Genomic DNA, 14,226 nt, shown 5'->3' with positions numbered 1-14,226 from the left:
ATATATATATATATGCATATACATGTGTATATATGTATATGTATATATATATATGCCTATAAATGTGTATATATATATATATATTATATATATATATATATATATGCATATACATGTGTACATATGAATATATATATATATGCATATACATGTGTACATATATATATATACATACACACATACATATATATATACATATACATACATATATATACACACACATATAAATATACATATATATATATATCATCATCATCATCATCATCATGATATACGCATACATAGTTATACACACACACACACAAATGAAATATAGAAATGAAATACGATATTGATCCAGTCTTCCATGTAAGAATTTCAAGAGATTGTGAGTTCTAGCTTGTAATAGTTATTCGTTTATTTATTTTTAGGGTTCCTTCTAAGAATTCTTGGTGTGTTTTGGTTTTGTTTTTGCTTTTGCTTCTTTTAAAATTATGTTTTTGTCTTTTAGTGTTTGCGTTATGGTGGTGGTGTTGAGGATCAGTAATTTTGTTGTGTTGCGTAGTTGTTGGAGTAAGGTGTTGGGGGAAGGTCCTTGTCGAAGGGAGCAGTCAGATGTAGTAGTGAACAGGGGTTGATAGATAGATGTTGGATGCTAAGGGAACAGAAAAGGGAGGGGTGGTGGATTGTATTATATGCATTCAGAGAGGAAGGATGGAATTTTATAGAAAGATTCAAAGTAGGGTGGTGGTTGTGGTGATGGTGAGGATGATTGTGATAATGGTGGCAGCAGTGTGTCTTGTCAGATGGTATGAATATCTTGTTGGAATCTTACATGAAGTTTAACCCTTTCAATACTAACCGGGTTGAAACTGCTTCTGGCTCTCTAGTATAAATGTCTTGTTGTCAAAAGTTCTGGATTAAAAGCTTCCACCAAACCTTAGTCACAATTTATGTTCCTAACATCAGCTTAATGATGACTAAGTCATTTTACTAAAAAAAAGCACCATCTGATCGTGGTCGATGCCACCTCCACTGGCCCCTGTGCCGGTGGCACGTAAAAAGCACCCACTACACTCTGAGTGGTTGGTGTTAGGAAGGGCATCTAGCTGTAGAAACATTGCCAGATCAGATTGGGGCCTGGTGCAGCCTCCTGGCTTCCCAGACCTCAATCGAACCAGCATGGAAAACAGATGTTAAACGATGATGATGATGATATAAACACATGCATATATACATACATATGTGTGTGTGTGTGTTAGTCAAGGTATAAGGAGTCCCCTTGATTTTTTTAAAGTCTTTGCCCTGCACCTTCCCTAATCTGTCATGAATGAACATCTTTGAACCTTGATCAGAGAAGAGAAAATCAGCGCCTTAATCTAAATGCTTGCAACTAAATTAATTTCTCTCGAAGCACTCAAGGACCTGTTAATGGTGGTGGTTGTGGCTGTTACTGCTGCCTGTTAAAATCTACCACACACAATTATTACAACATTGTATAGAATATAATAAATAAACAGGTCTTCAATTAAGAGTGTAGATAATTTGTTGAACTTTGAAACCACTATTAATTAAGGAGCTGAAAGTGTGTATGTGTGTGTGTGTGTGTGTGATAGGGAGGTGTTGAATTTCTAAGCTAAAATCACGAGTATGAATTTTGTCAATTAATGGGTTGTTTTTTTTTTTGTTACCTAATCAACACAAACCACACCTAAGTTTAATTAATAACACAGTAGTAACTAGTAACATCTCTTCATTCAGTCAAATTGATAACAACTAATAGTAATGGATGTAATGCTTTATGTTTATCTGAAGGAGTATGGTACACTTTCATCAATGACAGGTAATCTCTTGATTATAATCTATAACTAAGGTTGCCTAGAAAACAATAATGAGGAGGTTCAAGACTGTTGCTACTCGTCCCTTTTTCTTCACAGATCTGTGCTTATAATGTCTAACTTCATATAAACACGGTTTCAGATAAAATGCTTAAATAGTGTTGACTGTTAATTCTGCCATGAAGTGATTTATAGAATCATGTGAATTACATCCCTGTAGCTTAGCAGTGCAGCAAAAGAGACTGATAAAATAAGCACCGACCTTAGGAATAAGCCCTGGGGTCAATTTGTTTGATTAAAATTTTTCAAGGTGGTGCTCCAGCATGGCTGCAGTCTGATGGACCAAAACAAGTAAAAGAATATATATATGTGTATGTGATGTATATGTGTGTATATGTATACACACACTTAGAGATAGATATGTGTCTGTTTATATATGATGATGCAATTTAATTAAAAAGTCTTACATTTCTTTGAAGGAGTGTTGACCATGTGGAGTGTCTGTATAGATGTGTATTGTGATTTTAAAGCAAAGAAATGGTTCGTTCCTCATGAAGAATTGCCTCGTCAAAGAACAGTACCGTTTCTTCATAAATGTTGCCTTATTTTTAAATGCTAGAATTTTAATGAGTTCATCTTTCAAAGACTGGGAGAATATTCCAGATAATTGTTAGTGTGTGCTTGTGATATGAGGTTACTCAGTTATGATGTAATAACAGGAACAGATTGTGTAATTTGTGAATGAGAACAATTGTGTGTGTGTGTGTGTGTGTGTGTAAATATGATTAAGAGAAAAACAAAAACAAGGACAGTGAGAAAGGAAGGGAGTGTGTGTCATTTGTAGGAGGGAAGGGAGGAGGAGGTGAAAACTGAGAGAGAGATAAGAAAATTGATAGAGTAATTATGAGAATGCGATAATGGTGATTACATGGGGGGAAGATTGAGGGGAGTTTTCAGAAACTAAGCAGTAAGTAGAAGAAAGGGAAAGTGGAGGTGGGAGTGGGGAGAAAAGAAAGAAGTTTGCTCCCCAGTCACACGGTTTCAGGTTCAGTCCCACTGCTTGGCATCTCAAGGGACTTCTGTTATAGCCCCCAGGCCAACCAAAACCTTATGAATAGATTTAAGACAGATATGGAAAGAATTCTGTCATTACACACACACACACACACACACACACACACATACATACACACGACTTACTGTTTAACCAAGTTTAACAAACAATCAATTAGTTTGTTGGATCCAATTGATCGGTAATGGATTAGAAGTGAACCAGTGCATGTATTATTAATATTGGCATAATGACTTACCCTAGACACAACAAAATTTGTTTCAACACACAAATCCACATAAAGAATCTTGTAAGCCAGAGACAAAAATGAAATATATACACACGTATATAAATAACATTTTTTTAATCTTTTACTTGTTTAGTTTATCCTTAGGCTGCCGCCATGCTGGGAACTGCTTTGAAGAATTGACCCCAGTACATATATTTTTTAAAACCTGGTACTTTACAAGAATGTAAACACACAGCTAGCATGGGTTGGACGATTTGACTGAAATCTAATAAGCCGGGAGGCTGCAGCAGGCTCCAATCTGATTTGGTAAGGTTTCTACTGCAGGATGCCCTTCCTAACGCCAACCACTCCGAGAGTGTAGTGGGTGCTTTTTATGTGCCACAAGCATGGGTACCAGTCAGGCAGCACGGGTGCCAGTCAGGCGCCACTGGCATCGACCACGCTCTGTCTGTCAATATCTTTATCTGTCAATATGTCTATCTATCTGTTAATACATTTGTCTATCTCTCTGCCTATTTATCAGTCCATCTCTCTGCCTATCTATCTGTCTATCTATCTCTCTGCCTATCTATCTCTCTGCCTATCTCTCTCTCTCTCTCTCTCTATCTATCTATCTTTCTGCCTATCTAATGTCTATCTGTCTGTCTGTCTGTCTGTCTCTCTCTCTCTGCCTATCTATCTGTCTATCTTTCTGCTTATCTTTCTTTCTGCCTATCTAAATTTCTGCCTATCTATCTGCTTCTCTCTTTACACTGTCCTCTTTATTCTATGTTTATAATTGGAACAAAACAGTGTCACTAATTCACGCTTGCTGGTGCTGTTCGCTATATCTAGTTCAACATTTTTACTTATTGGTGGGTGGGATCACAGAGCACTGAAAAAAAAAAGTCATGATGAAGGTGGTGGTGGTGGTGTTGATTGTGACTGGGGTAGAGTTGTCGGTTGCGCAATATTAGGAGTGGTGTTGATGGGCTGGGGGTATTAGAGAGAAAATAAAATAGAGTAAGACCAGTCATCCATTGATGTTGTTGTTTAGTCTCACCCACCATCTGCCCCACTTTGTGTAGGTGTGAAGTGGCTGGGGGCGGCCCTGTGATCAAAGCCCTTCCCCTCTGCGACTATTTTGCCCTTACTGTGTGAACGGAAATTCAAGACCACATTATCTAGAAGGCACAGTTTCTTTTTTTTTTTTTTTTGAAGGTTTTTGGGTATGATTCAAGGAAGATTTGGTTGCTATTTCTAGAACCACGTAGAGGTTCCCTAGTGAATGAAATATGTAATCAGGGTAGGCTGGCAAGAGGGGGCTGTACCTTGAAATGATGAAATGTGTCCTATTTAGCCCATCCTAAAATGCCTCATACCCAAAACAGCAATACAAAAACCCCTTATTTAATGGCAATAAAGCGCATAGCAACAACTATTGTAATGCGCCTAATGGGGGACACAATGAGTATAGATTCATCAGCAGGTTCTGATAGCTTCTCAATAATTCAATTAAAAACATTAACAGAAAATCCTTAGTCAGCCTTTTTCTTACCCAACCTCCCTGAGCTGCCCCTAATTCTATGAAAGAAAGTCCCTGTTTTAAAGTGATCTGAATTTAAACCTGCCATCAAATTTTTATTGTAATTTATATTACAAACACCAGCTTAGTAGTGACTGTTATTTCAATGAGTTCTTCGTTATTTACAAAATTAATTGATACAAATGGTTTTGTATTTCAACAGAAATGTGGCAATATAAGGGTTTTCCACATTATTGTGCATTGGACAAGACTTCTAGTGTTTTTACTTTTGGCAAATGTTCTTCCTTATATCAGCCCTTTTGGTTACTCTTTTACAACATGCAGAGATATGTTGTAACGTCTGAAAATGAGGATATGCATAGCATGTGTGTGTGTGTGCATAAATTATTAGAAACTTTTTTTGATACAATTGCAATATTTTCTGGAAAAAGATTTTCTTAAATCAAAAATTGGGGATTTAAAAGAAAAAAAAAAAGCAGCAGAAAGCGCTTACACAAAAGCTTCCTTCCATAAAGGTCTGTGTATCAGCTATATTTAACAAAAAAAAAAAAAATTTTTTTGTATATATTTTAGTTGTTTCTGTCTTTGACTGTGGCCATGCTGGGGCACTGCTATGAAAGGTTTAGTTAAACAAATTCACTTCTGTCTTTACTTTTCAAAACCTGGTACTTGTTCCAATAGTCTCCTTTTGCCAAATTGCTAAGTTACAGGGACAAACCAACACTGGCTGTCAAGTGGTGGTGAGGGACAAACACAAAAACACATACACACACATGCAATGGGCTTCTTTCAGTTTCCTCTACTGAAACCATTCATATAATTAAGTTTTAATTCAAGAAAATCTTGTTTTCAAATATGTGAGTGCATATATTTATTCCCATCACATACGATAATATTGGTCCTGTAATAAATATACTCGTTCCACTCCCAACTTCACAGTTGAGTGATGGACAATAAAATGGTTGGGTGGACAGCCGCAACACTAAATGCAATGACAAATAAACCGTTTCATCCATTGAAACATGCAAAAAAGAAAAGAAAAGAAAAACACAGACGTTTGTAAAACATGAAAAGAAATAGCAAATTTGCACCAAAGTTACAATCTAAATTTTCAGATAGAGATCAAGCTAAAGCAGTTAGAAGGGTTTTGTGAACTTAATGGAAGTAAATTAGATCTTTCGTTTTGTTTGCTAAAGGTATTTGCTTTCTATATCTGAAAAAGAAACTGAATTATCTACTGGCAGTCATATCTATTGAACAAAACCATTTAATGTGTGGCTGTGTTTGTTGGATCAACATTGAAAAACAAGTTCGACAGGTTTCAGATGCATGTAACCATCACACACATTTGTGCATGTTGCTGATTTATGGGTTATGCAACACAAATCAGATTGACATGGTCACACTCGCAAATATACAAGCGCTCACAAGCTTATATTGCTTGATATGCTAGAAATAGCAGTCAAATCTCAATCATATTCTTTAGAAAGAGCATATTGGATAATGTAGATCTAGACTTAGAATGTTAGGATGGTCATATCTGGAATGCGTTTGATCATAAGTCTGCTTGATCCTTTAGCATTAAGATTACTCTGTCAAGTGTAATGCATTGCATATTTATTCACATTGTCTTGAATTCATTACACATTATCTTATAGCTTCAAGATTTCAATAATGTGAGTGTGTATTCTAAGAGTGACATTGTTGGGTAGGTGTGAAAGGCTGGATCTAGTCAGTTTGAACATAAAACAGGGAGAATATTTTGGATCAAATATGGCTGGATTAAATGCTAAAGGGTTATTCATAAGTAACCAGAGGCTAAGCAATATAGCTCCTTCATGAATAATAATAATAATAATAATAATAAAATAAATAAATACCCTGATGCAGTACCAGGCAGTGGCTCTCATGGCTTCTGATCTTAGCTGATTGGAAGTGTTATCATGTACATTGTTTTATCTTAACTGATGCATGGAAACCTTAAGCAAGAAACTGAGTCACTAATTATAGCTGCTCAGAAAGAAGCCATTAAAGACAAGAATTGACAAAACTCAGTCAGAGAGCAAACACAGAATCTGTGGAAAAGGAGATAATAGTGTTAACTATTTCTTAAGCGAATGCAGTAAGCTAGCACAAAAAGAGTGTAAGTGTTGGTCAGATTGTTGGTAAAAAAGTGCATTGGAGTGTTAGTCAAGTGTGTGGATCAAAGTGATGTGTGGATGAAAAATAACAACAAAAAAAAAATTAAAAAGCAAATTTGATTTTTGTTTTTTTCTAATGTATTTTATTTTGAATACGAGTTTTATCTCTTATCTATTTTCTTTCTGCAGGGACTCATCGTACCGGTAGGTGTATCCTAGGTGTGAAGCTAGTCCAGGGTTCTCCTACGAACCTTTGTTTGGGTGTGGTTTCCTTGCCAGAGTTTATGCTGGCTGGACACTCAGTGAATAATTTACGGACACAATTGAGCCGACAGCTACAGAAATATTTGCCTTCCAATTTTACTTTCCGCACCAGAAAAGGGTAAGTTTTTTATTTTCGGTTTTCAACCCTTTAACATTCAGATTACTCTGTCGAATATAATCCTTATTTATTCACATTGTTTTGAATTATGAGTTACCATGTAGCTTCGAGATTTCAATAATGTGATAGTTTATTTTTTGAATGACATATTTTTAATTTTTAATCTTTAATGCTTAATTGTATTGCTTATTTTTTTAAAGGGATGTAAAATTAGATATATAATATTTTGAAAAAGAACCTGAAGATGTGTTGGAATAATTGTATATCTGACGATTGCATATATGTATTTATATATGTATACATATATATGTATACATATATATGTATACAGTTGTGTACATGTATATATATTGTAATCTTCCAATATTGAAACACGCGCAGTTCTTTCATATTTAATAAATTTTAGTATTAACTAAAGTAGGATATAATTAATGAAGTATATAATATACCCTGCTGGTAATTTTGGTTATATCATTTAAGTATTATTTCGTGATGTGAAAACTGATACCATGAGTTTACTTTCAGATATACTCATTAGGTTATTTTTTGTATTATCTGAAATAGAACACCCGCATATCGATTAATCCCATAAAATTGAATTAATATATATACACCTAGTACTAATACACCTGTTCATACACCTGTCTTCATCTTTTGTTTTTCTATGAATTATATATATATGTATATATATAAAATTAAGGAGAGGAGAAAACAAATTCAAAGGCCGATGTATATATTCATTCAATCCATATTAACAAAATTCTCCATGGTATACAAAGTACATACATAGATGCATTCATCTATATGATATATAAAAAATTTCTAAGAATTTATGAATACATACATATACATGAAAATTTATGAATATATAAAAATTCATACACATATGAAAATTTATAAACACATAAAAATTCATAAATATAAATATATAAAAAATTGTAAGTCCATAAATGTACTTGCGAAGTCTGTATGAAGAGGATGATAAAGCAGATATATATATATATATATATATATATGGCTGGTGTCACATTAAAAATATTGGTGTTGTGACACATAAAAAGCGCACAATACATTCTGTGGAGTGTCTGGTGTTAGGGAGGGCATTCAGCTGTAGAAACCAGCCAGAACAGCCAATGGAGCTTGGTGTGGTCCCCTAACCTTACCAGCTCTGGTCAACCTGCTAACCCATACCAGCATGGAAAACAGACATCAAATAATAATAATAATGATAATAATAATGATGATGATGGTGATGATATATTATATATACTGTCTATTTTCCCTATGAAGTGGTTGCCAGGATCCAAAACTTATTTTCTGTGTTGACCATTTTTGCATAATTAATTTATGGCAGCAATATAAACCAAAGGGAGTTAATTCATTAACATATTTCTCCTTCAATTGGTTTGTATTCTTCTTTGCTTTCATTATCTTCCTTTTCTTCCAATATCTGAATCATTTCACACAATTTATTATTATTATTATTTTGTTTTTTGTATCCTCAGACAAAATCAATAATACTGTTATGGTTGTTATGTAAGACAAACAACTCAATACTATATAACACTCACCCTCATATTCTATACAAATTATTTAAAAACCTTTTGTTACCATATTCTTGTTGAAATAACATTTTTGTTTCGATTAATTTTGGAAACAAGGAAGAATTTAATAAAATGACTTTGGTCATTACTGAGCTGGTGTTTTGAACATAAACTAAAATGAAATTTTGATGGAAAATTTAATCTCATCTCATCTAGGTTGTCCCATAGGATGCCCCTTTCCTGGGGTTTCGGTTGCACATACTATAGGAGTCACAGGGCACTGCTCCATGTGGTCCCACAGTTTCCATTTAACTAGGAATATTAGGGTCTCATCCATTGTCTTGTATTCAAGATCCTCTGCATGACATCCTGCTAGTTCAAAGCCAGGAATCTGACCTGTTAGGTCCTGCCGATAACTAAATCCACGCCCTGCTGCCGATGCTTTGATTTATTGTCATTAGGGGTTTGTCTGTCCCCTACCCTTCAACCTGTCTGGCCTGGTAAGACCTTCTTGAAGATTTCTCTCCCTCCAGCATAGCTCTCCGGGTCAATGGAGCACACGGGCACTTCACCACAAGGTACTTGTTGAATTAACCACTGGCTACAAAGTAGTTCTTCTGCCCTTTGACGGGTCTTATTTTTCGTCCTGCAGGATGTCCAATAATTACCCTCCTCACCAAGCAAGCTTGATGGGGGTCGCCAGTTTAGTCGCCAACGACCCGACCATGCAACAGGTTGTTCTGGGTTACATGTTAACAGTGGCACTCAAGAGTGACCTGGCAATAATTTAAATTTCACTCATTTTAAACCCTAACCCTTTCCCTATTACCTCTCTCTCTCTCTTTCCTCTATTTACAGATGGCCAGTATTAATTGAACAAGAAAAAGATGTTCCCATCGAAGAAATCATTTCAGAAGATGCTTGTGTTTATATTGAAAGATATTTTGGTAAGTTCTCGATTGCATTGGGTTATTATTATTGTTGTTTTAGAAATGAGGACACATATCTATCCAATGTAAATAATGTAAATAATATTATTGTTGTTGTTGTTTAGTCTATGATCAACTATGGTCAAGGTTTCTTCCTCATGAGAATTTTTGCCTGTAGTATAACCAAGACTGTGTTACCTAGATGTAACAGACCTGCAATCAGAGCCGTTCCGGCTGTGGCTATCCTGTAAGTTTTTCTTCATTGGCTTGATTACTTTTCACTCAGTTAATTTGCATAAGTTTCTAAATATTCAGGAACGGTGAAAAAATAATTATCTTTTATCTTTTCAGTTATTGCAGTGTGCTCCTGCTGGGCCACAGCATTGACTTAAAAAACACTAATGTCCAACTTGGAAGCGTTTTGTTAACCTATTTTAATTTCTGTCTCTTTTAGGGATGCCCAGAATTGGTATAATGACCCAGAAAGGTGAGGGATTAGGTTACCTTTTGGCAGAATACACTTTACCCTTATTAAAACTCCGAGATTTGCTAATTGAACAGGTACGTATGGGTTCTTCTTTCTCTTTTTTCAGTTCTAGCATTTATCTTGCTTCTAATACAAGGTCTTCATTTGCATTCATGTATATTGGTTCTCCTGAGTTGTTCTTCCAAATGACCAATACCTCTGTTGTACATTGGTGACTTATCACTATTAGTCGGGTCTTGAAGGTCCTTTGAGCATCAGACAGTGAGGGAGCTCCACTTGACATGGTCACAAACCCTGTCATGACCCTCTTTCTCCACACCCTTCTAGTATTTGTCCCTAGACAGCATCTGTTATGGATGTGCTGTATTTAAAAATACAATATACATTGGTGGGAGATGAAAAATTTCTAGGGTTTTTGTCTTTCCTCTCTTAGTTGTTAATGAAGTTTTCTCTTTTTGTTTTGACAGAGAATAGTAAACAATGTTTTACCATTCCTTTTCTTGACTTCAAATGGTTGGCCAGTCAGTTTTATACAAGAACAGTTTCTGCAAGTGATGGATGTCCTCAACAACTCCTCAATCTGTATTATGGACGACCCACCAACCAACTGTGCACTCTTAGATAGCATCATGGACAATTTACCCTCGCGCAAACGGAAACAGTAAGTCTTTTTTTAATCCTTTCTCCCCACCCTCTCCCAAGATGCCATCCCTCTGAAATTTTCTTCCGGCCCATATTTTTTTTCCTGCAAGTGTTGATTTGTAGCTGTTCACTATGAATGTTTGTGTTTAATAATAGCTGCTTTACTGTCCACTTGTCCAAGCTTGCATGGGCCAGACAAATTTCAATGACTGGATAGCCGCTCCTGTCCTGAACCCACACCAGTGGTCAAGCATGTTTTTTATCAATGAAAATTGGAAATGATTGATGCTCATTTACAGCCATCACTCAATGTCAAGACAAGGACAGACACATGTATACACATATATATATCTATTATGTGTGTGTGTGTGTATGTATATATATATATATATATATATATATATATATACATATATCGTTGGCAAAACATAAATCGAAAAAGAAGCACACACTAAGTTATAGAGCAGAATATTATATAAATAAAGTTAAATAAGGCCAGTTTATGGGATTACCCTGGGTTTCATGTCCATAAAATGCTTAGCTTTATAGCTATCATCAGATCCCGAATCTGTTGTTTATGGCCTCTCAAGGAAGTGGTCTCTCTAATAGTGAGGAAAAGACCTCACAATTCAATGTCATCAATAGGGGATTGTCTCCCTTTGGCTATCGATTGTAAGTGATCCCGTTACCTTGTGGGTTCCAATAGGCCAGCAGGAATTTCCTGGAATGTGAGCATGGTCTAAAGATCTCTATTCTGGAGTTAAGGATGTTGCCCATTCTGAAATCTACACAGCCTTGGCTTTTTATCTCATTACGAAAAGTAAATCTTTATATATATATATATATATATATATATATATATACACACACACACACACACACACACACACACACACACACACGTACACATATATGATAGGCTTCCTTCAGTTTCCATCTACCAAATCCATTCACATGACTTTGGTTAGCTTGGGGCTATAATAGGAGGCACTTGCCCAAGGTGCCTTGCTTTGGGACTGAACCTGAAGCCATATGGTTGGGAAGCATGCTTCTTAACCCACATAGCCTTGCCTGCATCCAATATTTAAAATCTTTATTCAAATTACATTTAAAATTTTCAACTAAATTAATTTGCTTTTCGTTCTGAATTGTTTAATTTCTGTTTCATTTACAAATTATTATGGAATATTATTTTCAAATAATCAGAGAATTTCCATTTTATTTCTCTGTCTTTTTCTGTCTTTTAGTTCCAATTTACTTATAATTTCTGTCACTTTTCTTTCAATTCTGTTTTTAGTTCCAAATCTGCTGATAACAATTGCGAAGAGATTTCTGCCAAGTCTATGAATACCGTCACAACTGGGAATGCCAAGCAAATTCTTATCAGTTATGTCCGTGCTGAGGCTGCCCAAGTCGCTATCAGCCTCAAACAAGAACTCACTGCACTCAACATTAGCGTATTTTTGGTAAGAATTTATTTTCTAAAATCTTGTTTTTTTTTGAAAATTTCTCCCTTCTGTTGTCTCCATTCCCTTCTTTCCATTCTAGCATCATCATCATCATCATCATCATCATAATGTCCACTTGTTCTGTGCTTCCGTGAATCAGATTTGAGAGTGATTTTCTGCAGTTGGATACATTTCCTTTCACTAATCCTCAACCGTTTCTAAGCAAAGCAACATTTCCCCTTTGCCCAGACAATGCGTTCTTCGTTCATCACAGAATGGCAATGAACTGCATCACTTGTGTGATGGTGACACTCGTTTACAGCTGCACGCACACACACACACACACACACCCACACACACACTATAACCTTTCATCATCTGACACAAGACCACCTCCTCCAATGCCCCCTCCCCTCTTGAAAGTATTTTTTTTGTCTTGCAAGTACTTGGTGACCCTGTCAGTGCAGGTGCTACTTAAAAGCACCCAGTCATCATCATCATCGTCGTTTAACGTCCGCTTTCCATGCTAGCATGGGTTGGACGATTTGACTGAGGACTGGTGAAACCAGATGGCCACACCAGGCTCCAATCTGATTTGGCAGAGTTTCTACAGCTGGATGCCCTTCCTAACGCCAACCACTCAGAGAGTGTAGTGGGTGCTTTTACGTGTCACCCGCACGAAGGCCAGTCAGGCGGTACTGGCAATATAGATACATACACATATATATATATATATATATATATATATATACATATATTAAAGTGGTTGGTGTTTGGAAGGGCATCCAGCTATAAAAACCTTGCCAAATATGAACCCATTTTGTTATTCTCCTGATAGTAATTTTGTGCTTCATTTCTTTCTTTACCCTCCCCTCTGCCAGGATGTGGATGAAATCAAGACTGGTGCTGATTGGCAGGATTCCTTAAACCATGCAGTGAGCAACTGTGAAATATTTATACCCCTCATCACCCAACGTTATGGTCTGACACGCTGGAGCAACCGAGAGGTAAATAATACTTGGCATCATTTTTGGTTTAACTCTCTTTTTTTTGTTTAGGAATGGTGAATCTCAATGCAAATGTAGCTGTAAATAATAGCATGTAAATATTGGGTTAAAAGTGTCCCCCCCCCCTATGGATTGGCTGTAGTTCCCAGAAAAGGAGGCCCAGAAAACTAATTAATGATTATGTTAATGATTCTTAATAATTTTACCTTATTTTATTTTATTTCAGGTGAAACTTGCTGATATTTTAGGAAAATTTATGCTTCCTATCAATTTTTTATCTGAGTGGCCGCCAAGCTGTTTGGCAATTCAGTTGGCAACAACTCAGTATATTAATGGAACTCGACAATCAGCATGTAAGTAATTCTGTCTGTGAGACCATCGGTCTGTCTGTTCATCTGTTAGTCTCACTGTTTTGTCTGTTTCACTGTTCGCCTGTTGGTCTCTCTATTCATCCGTCTGTTTGCCCGTTGGTCCCACTGTTTGTCTGTCAGTTTCACTCTTCATCCATCTGTCTCTCTGTTTGTCCATTGGTCTGTCTGTTAGTCCATCGGTCTGTCTGTTAGTCCATCGGTCTGTCTGTTAGTCCATCGGTCTGTCTGTTAGTCCATCGGTCTGTCTGTTAGTCCATCGGTCTGTCTGTTAGTCCATCGGTCTGTCTGTTAGTCCATCGGTCTGTCTGTTAGTCCATCGGTCTGTCTGTTAGTCCATCGGTCTGTCTGTTAGTCCATCGGTCTGTCTGTTAGTCCATCGGTCTGCCTGTTAGTCTGTCTGTTCATCTGTTTGTCTCACTGTTTGTCTGTTGGCTGTTCGCCTGTTGAAGACGGCTGGAGTGTACAACAGCCGAAATGTAGTGAAAGCAACAATCAAGATGTGGGCGCCAGTCCAACTAATATATAAACAACATACATGATATAAATTCCTCATCTCTCACAAATATAGAATTGAAAGAAGCCTGTGTGTGTGTGTGTGTGTGTGTGTGTGTGTGTGTGTGTGTGTGTGTGTG

At 36.4% G+C, this 14,226-nt stretch overlaps 1 protein-coding gene across 2 annotated transcripts in view; it reads left to right on the top strand.

Moving 5' to 3' along the window:
• The window catches only part of LOC106872313 (uncharacterized), a 43,368-nt gene that overhangs the window by 8,721 nt on the left and 20,421 nt on the right, over window positions 1–14,226 (top strand). For both annotated transcript variants that reach the window (XM_014919255.2, XM_014919254.2), the window contains exons 2-8: window positions 6,974–7,166; window positions 9,569–9,657; window positions 10,094–10,200; window positions 10,594–10,787; window positions 12,066–12,234; window positions 13,098–13,223; window positions 13,450–13,576. In XM_014919255.2, the coding sequence (XP_014774741.1) occupies window positions 6,974–7,166; window positions 9,569–9,657; window positions 10,094–10,200; window positions 10,594–10,787; window positions 12,066–12,234; window positions 13,098–13,223; window positions 13,450–13,576 (1,005 nt within the window). The remainder of the gene's footprint in view (window positions 1–6,973; window positions 7,167–9,568; window positions 9,658–10,093; window positions 10,201–10,593; window positions 10,788–12,065; window positions 12,235–13,097; window positions 13,224–13,449; window positions 13,577–14,226) is intronic.

The sequence above is a fragment of the Octopus bimaculoides genome, chromosome 14 (genome assembly GCF_001194135.2).
Source record: "Octopus bimaculoides isolate UCB-OBI-ISO-001 chromosome 14, ASM119413v2, whole genome shotgun sequence".
NCBI classification, from domain to species: domain Eukaryota; kingdom Metazoa; phylum Mollusca; class Cephalopoda; order Octopoda; family Octopodidae; genus Octopus; species Octopus bimaculoides.
Note: the sequence above shows the minus strand (reverse complement) of the source record. Positions and strands in the feature narration are given on the sequence as shown.